Consider the following 18300-nt stretch of genomic DNA (forward strand, 5'->3'; position numbering starts at 1 on the left):
TTATTTCTCATTTACCTCTCAGTAACCTTTGATCTTTTGATTGTCCATTTTATTTAAATATTCCTTAAATAAATGTACAGTACAATCTATAATTATCTTCAGTCAGAAAGATAATGAGTGGATGTGAATGCTGTTATGTCTATAATTCTCTCTTGAATAACCCTTGTTTGTTATAGAAACATGCCAAATGTCATATTCTTTGCTGTGTTCTAGAATGACTACCAAGGAAGACATCAGATTTCCAAAGAGGAGCTTGAACATGTTCTTTCACTGAAAACCACCTTTACAGAAGCGGCATCTATTCTTTCAATCTCAAGGCCAACTTTCTACAAGTTACTGCATGACTATAATATCCCAAACGTCAAAATTTAAGAGCATCAGTGATCAACAATTGGATCTTGAAGTGTCACAAATAAAAACTGAACACCCAAATGTTGGAGAAGTGATGCTTATGGGGCATCTCCGCTCCAAAAACATTGTGGTTCAAAGACAACGTGTAAGAGATTCACTCGAAGGATGGACCCAATTGGTGTCCTAGCCAGGAGAAGAACAGCAATAGCTCGGCGAGTATACTCTGTCCCACATCCAAATTTCATATGGCATGTAGACGGAAACCATAAATTGATTCGGTGGAAATTGGTTGTTCATGGAGCCATAGACGGCTACAGTAGGATGTTGATGTTTCTTCACTGCTCCAACAATAATCGTGCTGAAACTGTAAGAGACCTCTTTACTGCAGCTGTTGGACAGTTTGGCAGACCACTGCACATCAGGACTGATCACGGAGGAGAGAACGTTCAGATTTGGGAGGATATGCATGCAAGCAGGGGGGAAGGCTCTGTCTTAACAGGAAGTTCTGTACACAACCAGAGGATCGAGCGTTTTAACTGCAGCCATATTTATGCACCCATTTTTTATGAACTGGAATCCCTGGGTATCCTAGACATAGACAATGCTACAGACCTATTTTGTCTCCATTATGTCTTTCTACCCAGAATCAACCGTACTTTGGAGGAATTCAAAGCTGGATTTAACAATCACTCTATGTCATCTGAAGGAAATAGAACACCAGTTCAGCTTTTTAGTCTGGACAATGATTTGCCTCATCTTCACAACCCAGAACTCTCAACAGCAGGGTTAGTTTTTTGTTCCTCACCAAACTCTCAAAGAGGATTTTCCCCATTGAATGACAGGGATTTGCAAGAACTGAATGATGCCATTAACCCTCTTCAAAATGACAACAACAATGGCAAAACATTGTTTCAGAGAACACAACAGTTTATTTTTGATAAACTTGTAAATGTGTGATCTTAGCATAACATGGGACAACTAGGTAACATTAGCCTTATTGTACTTTCAAAAGTACACTGTGAAAAACATATTGATGTTTTGTTGTGCTTCTTGAACTGCAAGATTTAAAGCCTCTTGCCAGCATATACAGTCATGTGAAAAAATTAGGACACCCATGCTAAAGTTGACTAAAAAGAGGTATAAAAATCTTTTGCAATTTGATCTTAATGTCTTAATTTAAAAAAATGAGGAAAAATCCAATCTTTAAGGACACCAATTTTCTTTGTGAATGAATAATGTATCGTAAATAAATAAATAATAAGTATATTGTATACATGCCCTTCACCATACCTAGAGATTGGCATGGGGTACTTTCCATAAAATCATCTCTCAATGCAAATCAAACCAGCTATTAGGCTAACTGAAATAAAACCATGCCAATCTCTAGATATGGTGAAGGGCATGTGATGATGTGTGGCTATTTTAATTCCAAAGGCCAAGGGAACTTTATCAGGATGCATAGTATCCTGGATCCATGAAATAAAAATCTGCCTGCCTCTGGGGATTTAACATAGGGGTGTACTGACTTATGCCCCCTGTATTTTAAGGAAGAACAGTTATTTACGATACATTATTAATTCACAAAGAAAATTGGTGTCCTTAAAGGTTGGATTTTTCCAAATTTTTTTAATGAAGGCATTAAGATCAATTTCCAAAAGGTGATTTTTTTATTTTTATTATTATTTCTCTTTTTAGTCAACTTTAGCATGGGTGTCCTAATTCTTTCACATGACTGTAGATGTTTAAAAATGACATGATGGCACATACTTGATGTCAATGTTAAAAAGGCTACAGATGCACTTTGGCAACTGTTAAAAGTTTTATGTCAAGCCAAAAGCAATGGTACTGTGGATAAATACAAGATGACTCCTGTTATGTGAAAGAACAGTGAAATACTTTTCAGGGCTCTACAGATGTATTGATACAAAACTGTCTTCCACTACATTGCAGAACATTGTTCCTGATTTTTTAATTACCTAAATATGCAAAGTAAAACTACTCAGTAAAGTAAAACGATACCTGTCATTGTTTTATTATCTTATACATTACATACATAACTATTGTATCTTTATTATGTATCTCTGAGAAGATGGCTGTTCATAAGGTAAGAAAAAAACTGTTTTCAGCTTTGTGACGATGCATTTTGCAGCTAATCCAAAAGGTTTTGTAAAGTGCTTGAGTAGGAATAGGAGAAGGATTTTTTTTTTTTTTTTAAATGAACAAATACATTCTTCAGTTTATCACAAAACATTCAAGATCAGTAAATCTGAATATAAATGGCTTTCAATGGTGAGGAGGGGAATTAAAAATTGTAATCTGAAAAGTACTTCAAATTTCTACTGAAGTACCTTACTTGAGTAAATGTACATAGTTTATTCCTTCACTACTGTTTCAGTATAAAAAAAACTGGTAGTTAAATGAATCAATCATTGTTAAAAAACACACATCACAAGGTTAAAGTAACTACATTAGTGGTTTATTACTGACGACCGATTCCATATCCTTCCAATCATACAGTACATTTTACAGAATAAAGAAGGGTCAGATACAGTCTTCACAGAGGTAAACACTTTTTGTAATTAACATCCACAAACAGGAATAGAGTTTTTACACTCAAAAACCACAGAAACCACATGGAAAACAGAGCTGATGGCTCTATCAATCCTTTTATACTAATACGTACAGCCAAACCTTAGTCCTTAAACTTTAATGAACTCAAAGGACATATTTATAACATTTTTTTTTAATTATTTTTCATTAGGCTATACTGATTGCATATGGCTGGCTGTTGATTTACAGAAATCATGAAGTGATAGATGTGTTTACATAATGTGTACATCACAATGTTGCATTTTTATTGCAAAGGAGCTCTTAACAGAAAATTTGATAACAAGATAAAAACAAAAACAGGACAAAGAATGTGGAGCAAGATGGGAAAACACGAGCTGAAGTATTTATTTTTCAGCTTTCTTATGTACTGCAATTGAAACCACTGCTTTATAATATGGACAAACTATGTCCTCTATGAAATACACTTACAGATATGGACACAATCAACCACTGGTCTGTAGTGTAAAGTTTTAGGGTTGTTACCATGAGGGGGGCAGAGGGTACACAGAACACCACAGCAGCCTGGTTTGACGAACATGGGGAGTCCTGCACTAAACAGTGGTGTATTACACTGCAGCGGTTCATTTACAAATTAACTGATTTGGGTGGCAGTGAAGGTAAGGGGCCTCGACGGACCAGACCCGGGCAGCAGACGCTGGCTCTGGGGACGTGGAACGTCACCTCTCTGTGGGGGAAGGAGCCGGAACTGGTGCGGGAGGTGGAGCGCTACCGGTTAGATCTGGTGGGGCTTACCTCTACGCACAGTCTCGGTTCTGGAACTGTACTCCTGGATAGGGGTTGGACTCTTTTCTTCTCCGGAGTTGCTCAGGGTGTGCGGCGCCGGGCGGGTGTGGGGATACTAACAAGCCCCGGCTGAGCCGCCCTACGTTGGAGTTCGCGTGGACGAGAGGGTCGCCTCCCTACGCCTGCGGGTTGTGGGGGAAAACTCTGACTGTTGTTTGTGCATATGCACCAAGCAGGAGTTCGGAGTATCCGGCTTCTTAGAGACCTTGAGTGGAGTCCTGCATGGGGGCCAGTGGGGGACTCCATTGTTCTGCTGGGGGACTTCAACGCACACGTGGGCAATGATGGAGACACCTGGAGAGGCGTGATTGGGAGGAACGGCCTCCCTGATCTAAACCAGAGTGGTTGTTTGTTGTTGGACTTCTGTGCTAGTCATGGATTGTCTATAACGAACACCATGTTCGAACATAGGGATGCTCATAAGTGTACCTGGTACCAGAGCACCCTAGGCCGAAGGTCAATGATCGATTTTATAATCGTTTCATCTGATCTGAGGCCGTATGTTTGAACACTCGGGTGAAGAGAGGGGCAGAGCTGTCAACCGATCACCATCTGGTGGTGAGTTGGGTCAGGGGTGGGGAAGACTCTGGACAGACCTGGTAAGCCCAAACGTAGCGGTACGTGCGGGAATTGGGAACGTCTGGAGGAGGCCCCTGTCCAACGGACTTTCAACTCGCACCTCGGCGGAGCTTTCGTGCATCCCGTGTGGAGGCTGGGGGATTTGAACCAGAGTGGACAATGTTCAAAGTTTCCATTGCTGAAGCGCGCGCGAGGAGCTGTGGTCTTAGGGTCTTAGGTGCCTCAAGGGGCGGTAACCCACGAACACCATGGTGGACACCCGGTGGTCAGGGAAGCCGTCCGACTGAAGAAGGAGTCTTTCCGGGATATGTTATCCCAGAGGACTCCGGAGGCAGTTGCAGGGTACCGAATGGCCCGAAGGGCTGCAGCCTCTGCCGTGAAAGAGGCAAAGCAGCGGGTGTGGGAGAAGTTTGGAGAAGACATGGAGAAGGACTTTCGGTCGGCACCAAAGTGCTTCTGGAAAACTGTTCGCCACCTCAGGAGGGGGAAGCGGGGAACCATCCAAGCTGTGTACAGTAAGGATGGGACACTGTTGACCTCAACTGAGGAGGTAATAGGGCGGTGGAAGGAGCATTTTGAGGAACTCCTGAATCCGACTAATACGCCCTCAATGTTAGAGGCAGAGCTGGAGGATGACGGGGGATTGGCGTGGAATTTCCCGGGCGGAAGTCACTGATGTAGTCAAACAACTCCACGTGGCAAAGCCCCGGGGATTGATGAGATCCGTCCAGAAATGCTCAAGGCTCTGGGTGTGGAGGGGCTGTCCTGGTTGACACGTCTCTTCAACATTGCGTGGAAGTCTGGAACAGTGCCAAAGGAGTGGCAGACTGGGGTGGTGGTTCCCCTTTTTAAAAGGGGGACCAGAGGGTGTGTGCCAATTACAGGGGTATCACACTTCTCAGCCTCCCTGGTAAAGTCTACTCCAAGGTGCTGGAAAGGAGGGTTCGGCCGATAGTCAACCTCAGGTTGAGGAGGAACAATGCGGATTCCGTCCTGGTCGGTGGAACAACGGACCAGCTCTTCACTCTGCAAGGATCCTGGAGGGGGCCTGGGGTATGCCCAACCGGTCTACATGTGTTTTGTGGATTTGGAGAAGGCATATGACCGGGTCCCCCGGGAGATACTGTGGGAGGTGCTGCGGGAGGTATGGGGTGAGGGGGTCTCTACTCAGGGCCATCCAATCTCTGTACGACCAAAGTGAGAGCTGTGTCCGGGTTCTCGGCAGTAAGTCGGACTCGTTTCAGGTGAGGGTTGGCCTCCGCCAGAGCTCGGCTTGTCACCAATCCTGTTTGTGATATTTATGGACAGGATATCGGTCGAGTCGGGGTGGGGAGGTGTTGCAGTTCGGTGGGCTGGGGATCTCATCGCTGCTTTTGCAGATGATGTGGTCCTGATGGCATCATCGGCCTGCGACCTTCAGCACTCACTGGATCGGTTCGCAGCCAAGTGTGAAGCGGTTGGGATGAGGATCAGCACCTCTAAATCGGAGGCCATGGTTCTCAGCAGGAAACCGATGGAATGCCTTCTCCAGGTAGGGAATGAGTCCTTACCCCAAGTGAAGGAGTTCAAGTGTTTCTTTGGGTTATGTGGCAGGAGGGACAATGGACCGGGAGATTGGTCGGAGAATCGGTAGGCGCAGTGCGGTATTACATTCCATCTATCGCACCGTTGTAACGAAAAGAGAGCTGAGCCAGAAGGCAAAGCTCTCGATCTACCGGCAGTTTTCGTTCCTACTCTCACCTATGGTCATGAAGGCTGGGTCATGACCGAAAAGAACGAGATCCAGGGTGCAAGCGGCCGAAATGGGTTTCCTCAGGAGGGTGGCTGGCGTCTCCCTTAGAGATAGGGTGAGAAGCTCAGTCATCCGTGAGGAGCTCGGAGTAGAGCCGCTGCTCCTTTGCGTCGAAAGGAGCCAGTTGAGGTGGTTCGGGCATCTGGTGAGGATGCCCCCTGGGCGCCTCCCTAGGGAGGTGTTCCAGGCACGTCCAGCTGGGAGGAGGCCTCGGGGAAGACCCAGGACTAGGTGGAGGGATTATATCTCCAACCTGGCCTGGGAACGCCTCGGGATCCCCCAGTCGGAGCTGGTTAATGTTGCTCGGGAAAGGGAAGTTTGGGGTCCCCTGCTGGAGCTGCTCCCCCCGCGACCCGACACCGGATAAGCGGACGAAGATGAGAGATGATTTCAGTAAATTAGTAGTAGATTTACAGTAAAAATCAAAACTAGGACAGTACACTTATGCTCCAGTTGTGCTTGCAAAAAATACGCCTTGTGCTTTTATGTTAGCTGTTAAACGTCTCGTTGTTTAAATGGTGCTGAATAAAGATCCATTCATTAGTGCTACTAGGAAGCAGTAGTTAAATTCATCATCATCAGCCATTGTTGTTGTGTTCACAAAAAGGTGAAGCTCATTTGCACAAGTGTGCGCAATGGGAAGATGTTTTTTTTCATCATGAATAAATATTAATTTAGGAGTTGGATGAAAACCAATGGCTGGGACTTTGCTGCTCCCTGTAGAAAACGCCAGGATGTGACCAGGGCTCAAAGTCTTCAGGAATGCCTCCTCATCGTTGGTTAGAGTCCTGTCCCCATATGTGTCTCTCAGCTCTTTATCTAAAATGAAAGAGAAACCAGTGTTGACTTGGAGACTGGAAAATACTCAGGTTTAAGAAAGCCTGAATCAGTGAATAATTGAGTGACTAATGGATTACTGTATAGGTATTTTGGTGAAAAAGCAAAATTTTATTCTGAAAAGCAATCAGATAACTGTATTCTTGTTTGTGGTACATACACATTAACTAGGCATAGCTTAATGAGTTGTAAAGAATAAAATGAATCTGTAAATTCTCTGGATTGCCTTATTGTATAATATACTGAATTACAAATACATACTTACTTTCAACACACTGGAGAAACTCCCTAAATTTGACCACCATCAACTCCTCCTTAGCTCTTCTGTTGCTCCCCAGTACGGAGTAGCTTGGCTTGAGAATACCAGCTACAAAATCAGCTTCTTGACCTTTGTCCTCTCCTGGTATGTAAAGCAGCACACGCAAGCTGGGGTTCTCTCTCAGGAGTGCTAAAACCTGGAGGGAAATTCAACACCATAAATGAAAGGCCATAAAGATAACCAAAGATGATACAGAACTGTGAGGTAAATCTTACTCCATAGTGGGACAAGCCATCAATGAGTTGATCAAGACAGCTCTGCCGTTGCAGAACAGTATGGTATAGAACTGCATTTTTCACAAACACATCTCTGTTGGCCATGGTGACTGTGAGTGGAAGCCCCTCTACTTGATATCGCCATGAGTCACAGCAGCTGACTGCTTTGTCCAAATCATCCTGCATGGTTGCATGTTGAACCTAAATATTAAAGATCAAATGTTATTTTCTCAAATTACTGCATTTAATCAACATTTACAAAAGTACCATGTAGACTGTACATTTCACTTTCGTTACTTATGACAAAAAAAATGTTGGAGTTGTTATTTATTTTAATCTTTAATTAATAATTAAATCTTTAATTATTTTAATAATTCCACCAAAATAAAAGTAACTGTACTGCTGTGGAATATAAAAAAAGCAAAGGCTTACTACAATAGTCTTCAGATCAGAACATTGTGCATTACCTTATTGAGGTTCTCCCTTAAATCAGGGTCACCTATATCATCAGGTGTCACATGAGCTTGAAGGATGTCCCCAGACACAATGTAGTCCACTACACTCGGGGACAGGAATGCAGGTGGTTCACCCCCTTGCACTATTATTGTAGACATCATCCTGCCAATGGTTCGATACACTCCATTTTGCAAGTGGAGCATGTTCAGTCTTGGTGTGCATCCATTTGGTGTGCCTGAAAGATTAAATAAATTAAACACCACATTCTGTATTATTTACTCTGGCATTTACAAACCAATATTTTTTGCCAGGTAGCCACAAAATATATTATATATATATATATATATATATATATATATATATATATATATATATATATATATATATATATATATATATATATATTTATAAAAAACCTTCAAAAGCTCCACTGTCCTGGAAGATAGCCTTCACCAGTAAGCGGAAAAACTCTTGTCTGGGACCCCCCAAGGTCAGCAGCATCTTCCACAGCATCATGTTCATCGCTTGCAAATGTGACATAGAGCTTGTCACAGCTTTCTGCAAAACTGGGTCTCTTAAACCGTACTAGGCTGTGGTCCAAACATTGGCTCGACTGATATAGATCTGTCTTGTTCCCAATGTCCTCAACTCTTTCACTGTGAGCTTGTAGAAGGCCTGCAATTTCTTCTTTGCTCAGCATTTCAGATGACCTATATTAAAAATGATAACATAAACAGACCTTTGGCTATCTGTGCATGAACTCCACTATCACCTTCAGTTGCACGATGATATAACTGTTAGATGTTGTTTGCGATGTTTACACAGGTGTAAACAAGATATTTACCGTGATAAAAAATTACTTGTAACTCTTACTTTAAAGTATTAACAGCAGGTCCATCACACTCTTCTAGTAGACTACGCTGAATTGCCTCTTCAAGAGCCTCATCTTCTTCCAGATAAACAGGGCTGAGCAAACAGAGATAAACAGGGACAGCAGAAATCCGAGAGAGAGAGAGAAAAACTTATAACAGAGGTTCATAATGTAAACAGACCAACATCTACCCTGCTGTATTTCTATGAAGCCCAAACAATATCTTACACAAATTCTGCCACATTATAAGGAAACACTTGTCTCGGGTCCCCTGCCTGGCCCTGACTTTCACTCTCTTGAGTGCTGCTCTCTGTCTCCTGACATCTGCCCTCACTTTCCCTCAGTGATGAAGGCACTGTACTCCGCACTGCATAAAGAAAAGGAGGTCAAAGGGAAATATTTTTGTAATGATGTTAATCTCATTTTATCTAAGTGCAACTTAACCCTAATTCCATTTTTAAGTGTGTTTCCTTTAAAAAAAATTAAAAAATTAAAAGGCAGCCTTTAAGGATTTAGGGTGAAGCAAAACTGAATGAGATGAGCTAGGTTTGAGAGTTGCCTCTCCCTTTCAGTACAAATGACTGAATTGTGCTACTAAGCTCAGTCTACACCTCTTATGACTTGTAGGTAGATGAATCAAGACATCCAATCAAAATACAGTTTACAGGTTGCTTACAGTGATCCATTTGAGGCTGACAAAAAAAAATAATAATAAAAGAACTGGTGCTTAAATTCCGTCAGGTTGGCTTTTGTTAAGCTTTGGTCACACTACAGGACTTTCAAAGTCTTAAGATCACTGTACTGTTCACACTACACGCCTGTCTTGTACTCAGGAGTGTTGTGGTTTGCACACTTCATGACTGGGGGGTGGGGGGGTAAATCATACATTAGGTATACATTAGGCATTAGGTTAAAGTTTGTTGATTGCTCTCGGCAAGTGGAAAAATCAGGGCTACAATCCTAAAGTGTGAACTTAACTTTTGCAGTAAATAAAGCAGTAATTACTGAGTTGTCAAGGACAAGGGTATACTTTATTAATCACACATACAATTTTGTACAGTGAAACTTGTCCTCTGCATTTAACCCATCCCAGGAGCAGGGGCAACCATAGCACAGTGCCCATGAACCAACTCCAGATTCTGAGCCAGTGCCTTGGTCAAGGGCACTGACTGGATAATTAACCTAAATGTGCCCGTTTTTGATGGTGCAGGAAACCCACACAAACACGGGAGAACATGCAAACTCCACACAGAAAGGACCAGGGCTGGACCGGGGTTTGAACCAAGTTACCATACAGCCCATAGAAAACATAATACAGTATAAACAAGTGCTTTAACCTACTTCTTTGACGCGATGGACTTTCTTGCAGTCTGTCATTTTCACTCCCTTGACTGATGAGCTCACTTTCACTTGTGGAAGGTGACACTGTATGAACTAAATTACATGATGTTATGGACAAAAGAAGGGAAAATATATATCAGTAATTGGAAACAAAGTACTTAACATTTTTAATTTAAATACCCATATCTGAATTTTGGGATGAGCAGAATTAATAATAAATTTAAAAAAAGTATAAATAAATGATAAACCCATTGCTTTAAGAAAATAACTGTTGACTGTGCTTACAACCTGTTGCGAAACATTTCAAATTCTCAGACCCACCTCTCCTTCTCCAGCCCACAGGACTTTCAAAGTCACTATCGGAGAGTTCCTCAGGTTCCTCCTGGAGAAAAAAGTATGTTATGTGTGATATATAATACATCAAGCCAGTGGCAATGCTAGTTAACCTAAAAAAAGGATATGCTATTTATGTAAAGAAGCAGAATAAGCAACAAAAATATTTTTACTTCTAAAACATTGAATGTTGCCCATAACTGAAACTCTGTACTGTCATATAAACTGTTTACCTGTACAGGTTTGCGTATTAATGCCATTATATAGAGACAAGTGGCTGAACTAATCGAGGCAACTTCCTTTCCACCCCACAGAAAACTGCTCGAGACGTTTGGTTTCATTAGTCTTTTGCATCCCTTGACTGTACTCAAATACTCAAATGGGAATGACTGGCCCATAGACAATGCAAACGTTCTTCTGAAAATGGCAGAAATTTCTTCTTTAAGTTGTGCTTCAGACCAGTCAGATGTAAAGGAGATCTTCCCAAATAAGGCCATCTCGTGCCAAATTTGCTCTTGAGTCTCCCCCTTGGAATAACGGAATGTTGATGCTGAAGAAAAAGCAAGCACACAACATCTCTTGTATAGTGTTTGCAGGCTTTGTTTTTTCTGACAAAACGTGAGTGTGTAGCAGGCCTTTGAAGAACTGATGGAAATGGAACCTGAAATCAATGGAAACACAGACACCTGTGCATTACAATAGAGCAATACGTTTTTAGTTAATTGTGAATGCAAACTGTAGATCCAAACCAACTAACTGGTAGTATCATCAACCCATCATGGGGTCTCTATACGATTGATCGATTACTAGGTGGTTCCTTAACATTTTTTTTGTCAATAAGCAATTTATTAAATCAAAATGCTGGTGTTGTGTAAAATATGCCACCATGATTGGAACTAATGCCGAAACATTACACCACACAAATTAAATAACCAACAAACAGCCATTTAGGTTACAGGAGTATGAAAGTATACCGAGCGGTATGATGTCCCAGTGGAGGTGGTGGGTGTGGCTGGCCCCGGTGGGTTATTGTAGGTGGTGGGAGCCTGAAGAGACATTAGCAAAATATTAGCAACATTAAATTTCATGTGTTTTTAATGTTTATATGCCCAGCAGTCAAAAAACAGTGTTGAGATTGGCAAAGGACAAAAAAGCAGGAAAATGCAGAAACAAAGAGATACATTTTATGCTTTTTTACAGTATACACACTCATTGACATTAAATTAAATGTCTTTATCATTGTGACTGCCTCTGTCCTCCATCAGCATTGCTCTCTCTCTAGCCAAACAGAGAACGGTTTTATCTTGTGAGTAAAGGCCAGCAGGTAAGCCAAGGTGAGATGTCTGACTGAGGACAGAGGCAGATTTCCATTTGACCAACAATTCACAGTGTCATTTGTGGGCCTGAGGGGTGACAAGTAGTCTCCATTAGCTGTAACGCTAAATTATATAATTTATGCTTTGCTGGTCAGAACATCTTCACATAATCTTGAACTCACATTTACTCATGAGTTCATCCCACTGCGTAACTTAACCGGTGTGAGTTTTACGGTTTATAGAAACAAATGTGCTACACATAAAGTGCATTGGTGCTAGTAGCAAATCTCTACTGGCTACCGTTAGCTAGTTTAGTTAAGTTAGCCTTGACAAGAATCCAATGCTACGTGATTTGGAAAACATAGCTACTTACCGAGGTGGCCTGTGGTGGCCCTGAGGCAGTTGCTGTCGCTGTTGAAAAAGTTTGAATAGCTGCCAGGACGGCTCTGCCGATGTTCTCGGCTGACGCCGATTCGTTGGACATTTTCACAGCGCCACCATGGCCGACATTACCGTACCTGGTCAGGGGCGGGCGGGGACAGGCTCTTGCTGGCCTTCATGCAAGCGAACATGACAGATCAGTCAAAGTGAGCCCCCTCGTGGCTGGCTATAGTGGCTACAGGTCATAAGTCTCGCCCCCTTCATAAAAGTGACACTAAAAACTCAAAGTACTCTTCAAATACAGTTTCTCCAAACGTGTTTATTATTTAGGTAGTTATTATCACGATAATCCATGTCCAAGAGTCCATTTCCCCGGATGAGATGTTTTTTTATTCATTATTTGACACTATAAACACACACTGACCTCCTCGAGCTTTTATTTTGGTACTTCCGGTTACCGGCATTTTGAATTTGCATATTAGCTAAATATTTAGTTTCACCCGAAACATTTAGATTCAACATTTAGATTTATATTTATATTTAACATTTATATTTAACATTTAGATTTAGATTTAATATTTAGATTTAACATTTAGATTTATATTTAAATTTAACATTTAGATTTAGATTTAACATTTAGATTTAACGTTTAGATTTAGATTTAACATTTAGATTTAACATTTAGATTTAGATTTAACGTTTAGATTTAATATTTAGATTTATATTTAAATTTAACATTTAGATTTAGATTTAACCACTTAGGTGTAACATTTAATGTTTAGATTTAACTATTTAAAATATCTCTAAGTTGACAAATATTGTTCTAAATGTGCTAAAAAGTGACCCTGAAAAATTCATACCAGTTTTTTAAACATTGTTTGAAGCTAAATGTGACAAAATGTTGCTGTTATTTTCAGAGGGAGCCGCTTTACAAACGGCACCCCATAGACTAGTTCTGGTCTTGGACTTGACAAAGGTTGACTTGACTACACCCCTATCACCTTGTCATCTCAACTGCTGTACTCCATTACTATCCTGCAAAATACAAGTCAACAGCTCCATCTTCTGGCAAGTCAGCAGAGCATTTCATGAATAACTGTGGCAGTTTAAATGTACAGATAATGTAGCTCTACACTGAACAATAATTGTTGAATAGCACAGGCTTTAACACCTGCCTCATGTAGTTTGGTTGAATCACACTAGGGTTGGTTTCCCCCCTTGGTGCGGTTCGTTTGGGCAGGTTTGAATGCAACAGTCACACTCAGATGCCCAGGAGTATGAAGGCTAATAAGACAATCAAATCCATACCCGTCGCTATGGGCGGGCCATAGGGGGCCGGGCCCGCCCCCAAAAATGCTTGTGCCCCCCCCACTTGAGGCACAGATCTCTTAAAAAAATTACTTTAATTTTATATTATCATAGTTGCTAATTTTGTGTTGCATTAATGTTGCATTCTTTATCATTAAAACATTATAAATACAAATAAACAATGGTGTGATTTTTGTTTGATTGATGGGAATCTACACTGCAACAGCCTATCACGGCCTTACTAAAAAGAAAGTTAGGCTACGACGTGACGTAGCCTACGTCAGTGTAGCTGCTCAACAGTTACCGCACATTTTTGAAAGCTGGATGAGTTTTCGCCGGCTTACTCGCTTCAGTTCGTGATGGTAAGTGGTTGAAAAGCCCACCAACATTCTCCTCTGCCAAATTGGATACGACACCGACGCCTCCTGATGTTGTCGTTGGAGAAGGAGCCCCTGGACGACAGTCTGAGCCTGATGCTAGTAGCTCCTGCGACTGGGGCAGCATTTGGGCCACAACTAACTGTTGAATCAGGGGGTGTGACGGACAAACCCAAACAGGTTGTGTTGAGGAAATATCCAGTCAAAATGTTTGGTTAAAAAAAAAACGTAGCTGTAGCTGGCATTTGAACAGAGACTGGCTTGCGTAGGCTACTCGGTGTTAAAGGACTCCGCATTTTGTTATGCCTGCAGGAAATTCACATCTGTATCATCGGACGCAACCTTCTTCATTAAGGGGTTTAAGATTTACAGACAAGGACTTAAATAAGCATGCAGCTTCAAATGACAGGAGGGACTGGAGAGAGGACAGGCTGCCTCCACTCAAAGTACCGGTAGGTTCAAAGTCTCTGTGCGTGTGTGTGTGAGTGTGTGTGTGTGTGTGTGTGTGTGTGTGTGTGCGTGCGTGCGTCTCTCATGGCACATGCATAGCAATGCATATCCTTCTGTTGACTGCTTTAAAATGCAATGTTTGAGAGATGCTTCTGGTGTTACATCTAATATGTTGTATAGTCAAGTGTTTTATGGATATTCATAACATTTCTTCTATGTAATGTGTTGTAGGCTATATAGGTTACCTGGTCATATTGCTGTTGGTTATGTTTAACGTGATGATTACGTGCGAATAGTATAACAAGAGTATATGATTATTATACATATACGTACTGTACGCCAATAATAATTGTGCCCCCCCATGTATTTCATGTGCCCCCCTTAAGACTGAGGTCTAGCGACGGGTCTGATCAAATCAAATACTTTTCCATCATATTTAACCCTAGCCCTAGTTTCTCTCTGACTCAGTATGGCCCTATTATATTTAAATGAATGAAAGGGCTGCGTTTTTTCACATAATGCTGTTGAAATGCAGCTTCATAGCTCTGAAATGCCTATCACTTAGTGAGAATTAGGGATGATTGGAAAACGGCCAGTAAGAGTATCTGGTTCTGTCTGTTTAACTGATTAATGCCCTGCAGGCTGTAACCCCTGGTGACCCAGGGGTTACAGCCTGCACTGTTACTGTAGTTTTATTTATTTTTTGTTCTGTGTTTCACCACATCATTATTGTCTCTTGTGGTTTTTCTTGACCAGTCCAAGACATGGAGTTACATTATGAATATGTCTTGTTTATTATATTTCATGCAACTTGACAAAAAAAAACACAATGCTATGTACAATTGCATGAATGACATTAAATGTGATAATTTTTCTAATAAAAAGGATTTTAAATGGCGACCCATCGCAGTCACATAATTTGTCTAAAATAAGTTAAATGTAAGTGATATTATCTGATGAACTGTAAATAATCCTGTCTTTTAAAAGTAAGTGAAGTATTTGTGTCATAGAGACAACAAATGTGATATAGGGATCAAACATGAATGGCACTAAAGTGAAAAACAACTTTTCTCCCTGAGCTGAAAGAGAACATGATCTTTTGTGCTGACAGTTGTATCTGATAAACAACAGCTGATGGTTTTCTCTACTTGAAGGGAAAGTGTGGCTGTTCAGGGGCATCTTTTTTCTCTGTGAAACAGGAGCCCAGCAGGCCTGGACTTTCTGTTAGCAACAACATGGACAAAAATCACAGAGATGATGCTGTGACCAAACATAGAGACATGAGTTCAAAGCTGTAGTTGTGAAATGTTTCCATCAAAAGGAGAAACGGTTCCCTGGGAAGAAAACATCCTTCATAAGTGTCAGTGAATTTAAAACTTGCATTAAACCGGTGATTACCTAGAGACAGTATATGGTGCTTAGGACTCTTTGCAGAGAGGGAAAGTGTACAACAAGCAATAGCTGAAACACAGGTCTTTTAATTGATGGGTAATCATCTTTCTCAGACTCTGTATCTGATAAAAAGCAACATTTTTTTTGGGGGGGCCCTTTTTTTTTTTTTTCCCCTCCTCTCTACAGCATGTTGGTCTCAGAGGAGCCAGGCTGCAGTATCTGAAGAGTTACAATGAGTTTAACTGCTTTTCTAAACCAGGGGTACAAGAAGGCATAGATCACAGGGTTTAGACAAGAGTTAGACAAAAACAGAATGGCTGATAAGGGATGAATAAAAGCTACAATCCAGTTGTAATCTACCCATGTTAAGATGCATAACGGGCATACACATATTAAAAACACAACTACAAGAACACCAAGCTTCCTGGCTGCTTTCAGCTCTGATTTCTTTGCCTTTGGAGTCACTGAATGCTGGAGTGTGACAGCTGTAATGTGAGAGCGCATGACACGAGCCTGAGACACAGCCACGGCAAATACTCTCAGATACAGAGCTATGATGACAGTAACTGGAACAATAAAGTTAATAAAAAGATCAAAAAGCAGTGAGATGTTATCAGGGTCTATAAAACATTCTCCGTAGCAGTATCTATAACTCCCTGGTTGAGTCGGAAGATCCTTTACATAGAGAAGGCTGTAGGTAACGGAACAGAGCCAACACAGACAAACACAGAATTTAACTCTTCTCACAGTGACTTTAGTGGTGTAATGCAGAGGGTCACAAATAGCCACATAACGGTCAACTGATATGAGCACTATGTCACTTATTGTGGCTAAGGGAATGATGATGCCAATAAGAATATACGTAGCACACACAAAGTCACCAAAAAACCAGCAGGATGTTCTGTTGAAAATTTGTACCGGCATCACCACGAGGCCCACTAGAAGGTCTGAGACAGCCAGAGAGAGGAGGAGGATGTTGGTGGGTGTCTGGAGCTGCCTGGAGGGAAAGAGAAAAGCACCATTTAACCAACAAGATTAACAAAACCAGTATTCAAAATGAAAATACAAATCCAAATGAGTTTGAACATTTTCGGTTCCACCACATCAGTAGTTACCATATGTTTAAGTGTAGACAGTTAAAATGACTTGGTTGAGATCACGGTGGACAGAAACAATGCTTAATATTGGTAAGAGAGTGGACATGAACAACAGTCTGTGGCATCAAAGTCAGACATTTGGAGCAACATTATTCAGTACTAGCTCAAAGACAATTCTTCTAAATATACAGCAACTGTTCACATTTATAAGTTACAAATCCTGTAGAGAGAAGCTGAGAAGTTAATATCTGCCTGAAGTGGGAGATAGAGATGATGATGACCAGGTTGAGAGTCACAGTGATCGGACAGATGGAGTAGAACATAATGGTAACTGTTTGGGGCCAAGGCGAGGGCTTTATACAGGAGGTGTTTGGGAACTGTGGAAAGCAGAGCTCGGCTCCGTCCTCAACCTCCATCTGCAGAGATCTGCAGATAGCTGCAGCTCTGGCAGCTCTCTGAACAAACCTGAGTCATGTAACTGAATTATCTCTCTCACATTCTCTTCATCCCCTCCTCTCTCTCAGTCCCTGTTGGACTCTGATGCCCCTCCTCCCTCACTCTGCACATCCCACCATCATCTTTATCGCTCTCTGTAAACCTGCCTTTTCTCTTTCTTTTTTTTTTTGTTTTTTTTTTTTTTTTTTTTTTTTTTTTTTTCCCTTTTAAAAAAAAAAAATTTTTTACATCACAATTCACTCGGAGTTAATAGTCTGTATGCAGAGATGGTGTCTCTACAAAACAGTCTATTTTGTTGACACATTTGCACCTGACAAATAAGAACATAACTTACAATATGGTTAAACATCATGTGCTCTACTAGAGTATCTCCGTGTGTATTTCTTCCATAACAATCCCACCGATAGGCCCAGAAAACTCTACTGGATATCTCGAATCAGCCAGTTGGAAATCAGCAATGTTTCCTCTCTAGTGTTTAGCTTAGTGCAGGGCCAGTGAAACCATACACAACGGTGGCTGAGCTGTGTCTTTCTCCCCAGCTGACCAAATATGGTCACTTCTGTCTTCAAAATACCAAGATAGTGTTGGCCAAAATGCAAACTCCTAGAATCAAAACAGCAGTCAGATGCTACGTCCATCATATTTACAATCTATGGTTTGCTGTCCGAGGAACTAGCCAACTCAGTTTGGATATTTGCATTGGGCTAACATTTATTAGCTTATGTTAATTGTGAGTGAGAAGATGGTGAGGCTAATGTTAGCTAACATCAGACCTTGTGCAGACCTCTGCTTCTTCCGTCTTTTTTTTATGTTAGGAGAGAAGTTGCAGCTCTGGATGCAGGCTTGACAAGACATGTCATGCAACTGATTTTTCTCTTTCTACCATTTTCATTTTCTCTACATTTACACTTCTCCATCATAATCTCTGGTGGACACTGATGTCTTTCCTGTCAGGGTTGTGCAGGTTCAAACCCAAAATGCAGAGACAGCAACAGCCAGGATAGAGAAACAAAAG

The 18300-nt window shown here is 41.3% G+C and overlaps 1 protein-coding gene and 2 long non-coding RNA genes across 3 annotated transcripts; all 3 read right to left on the minus strand.

The window, feature by feature from the left end:
• Window positions 1-8616: 8616 nt before the first annotated feature.
• LOC120570012 lies at window positions 8617-9273 on the minus strand. The gene is made up of 3 exons (XR_005641002.1): window positions 9063-9273; window positions 8837-8929; window positions 8617-8673 (listed from the first exon to the last, which is right to left on the minus strand). It is a non-coding gene; the product is annotated as an uncharacterized LOC120570012 (long non-coding RNA).
• A 917-nt stretch (window positions 9274-10190) lies between these two features.
• On the minus strand, window positions 10191-10886 carry LOC120570011. The gene is made up of 3 exons (XR_005641001.1): window positions 10742-10886; window positions 10497-10557; window positions 10191-10268 (listed from the first exon to the last, which is right to left on the minus strand). It is a non-coding gene; the product is annotated as an uncharacterized LOC120570011 (long non-coding RNA).
• A 5026-nt stretch (window positions 10887-15912) lies between these two features.
• Window positions 15913-17245, minus strand: LOC120570006 (trace amine-associated receptor 13c-like). Its single transcript, XM_039818228.1, has 2 exons — window positions 17082-17245; window positions 15913-16729 (listed from the first exon to the last, which is right to left on the minus strand). Exons 1-2 carry the CDS (start codon window positions 17243-17245, stop codon window positions 15913-15915), a joined length of 981 nt encoding a protein of 326 aa, XP_039674162.1.
• Window positions 17246-18300: the final 1055 nt, after the last annotated feature.

The sequence above is a fragment of the Perca fluviatilis genome, chromosome 12 (genome assembly GCF_010015445.1).
Source record: "Perca fluviatilis chromosome 12, GENO_Pfluv_1.0, whole genome shotgun sequence".
Classification (NCBI taxonomy): domain Eukaryota; kingdom Metazoa; phylum Chordata; class Actinopteri; order Perciformes; family Percidae; genus Perca; species Perca fluviatilis.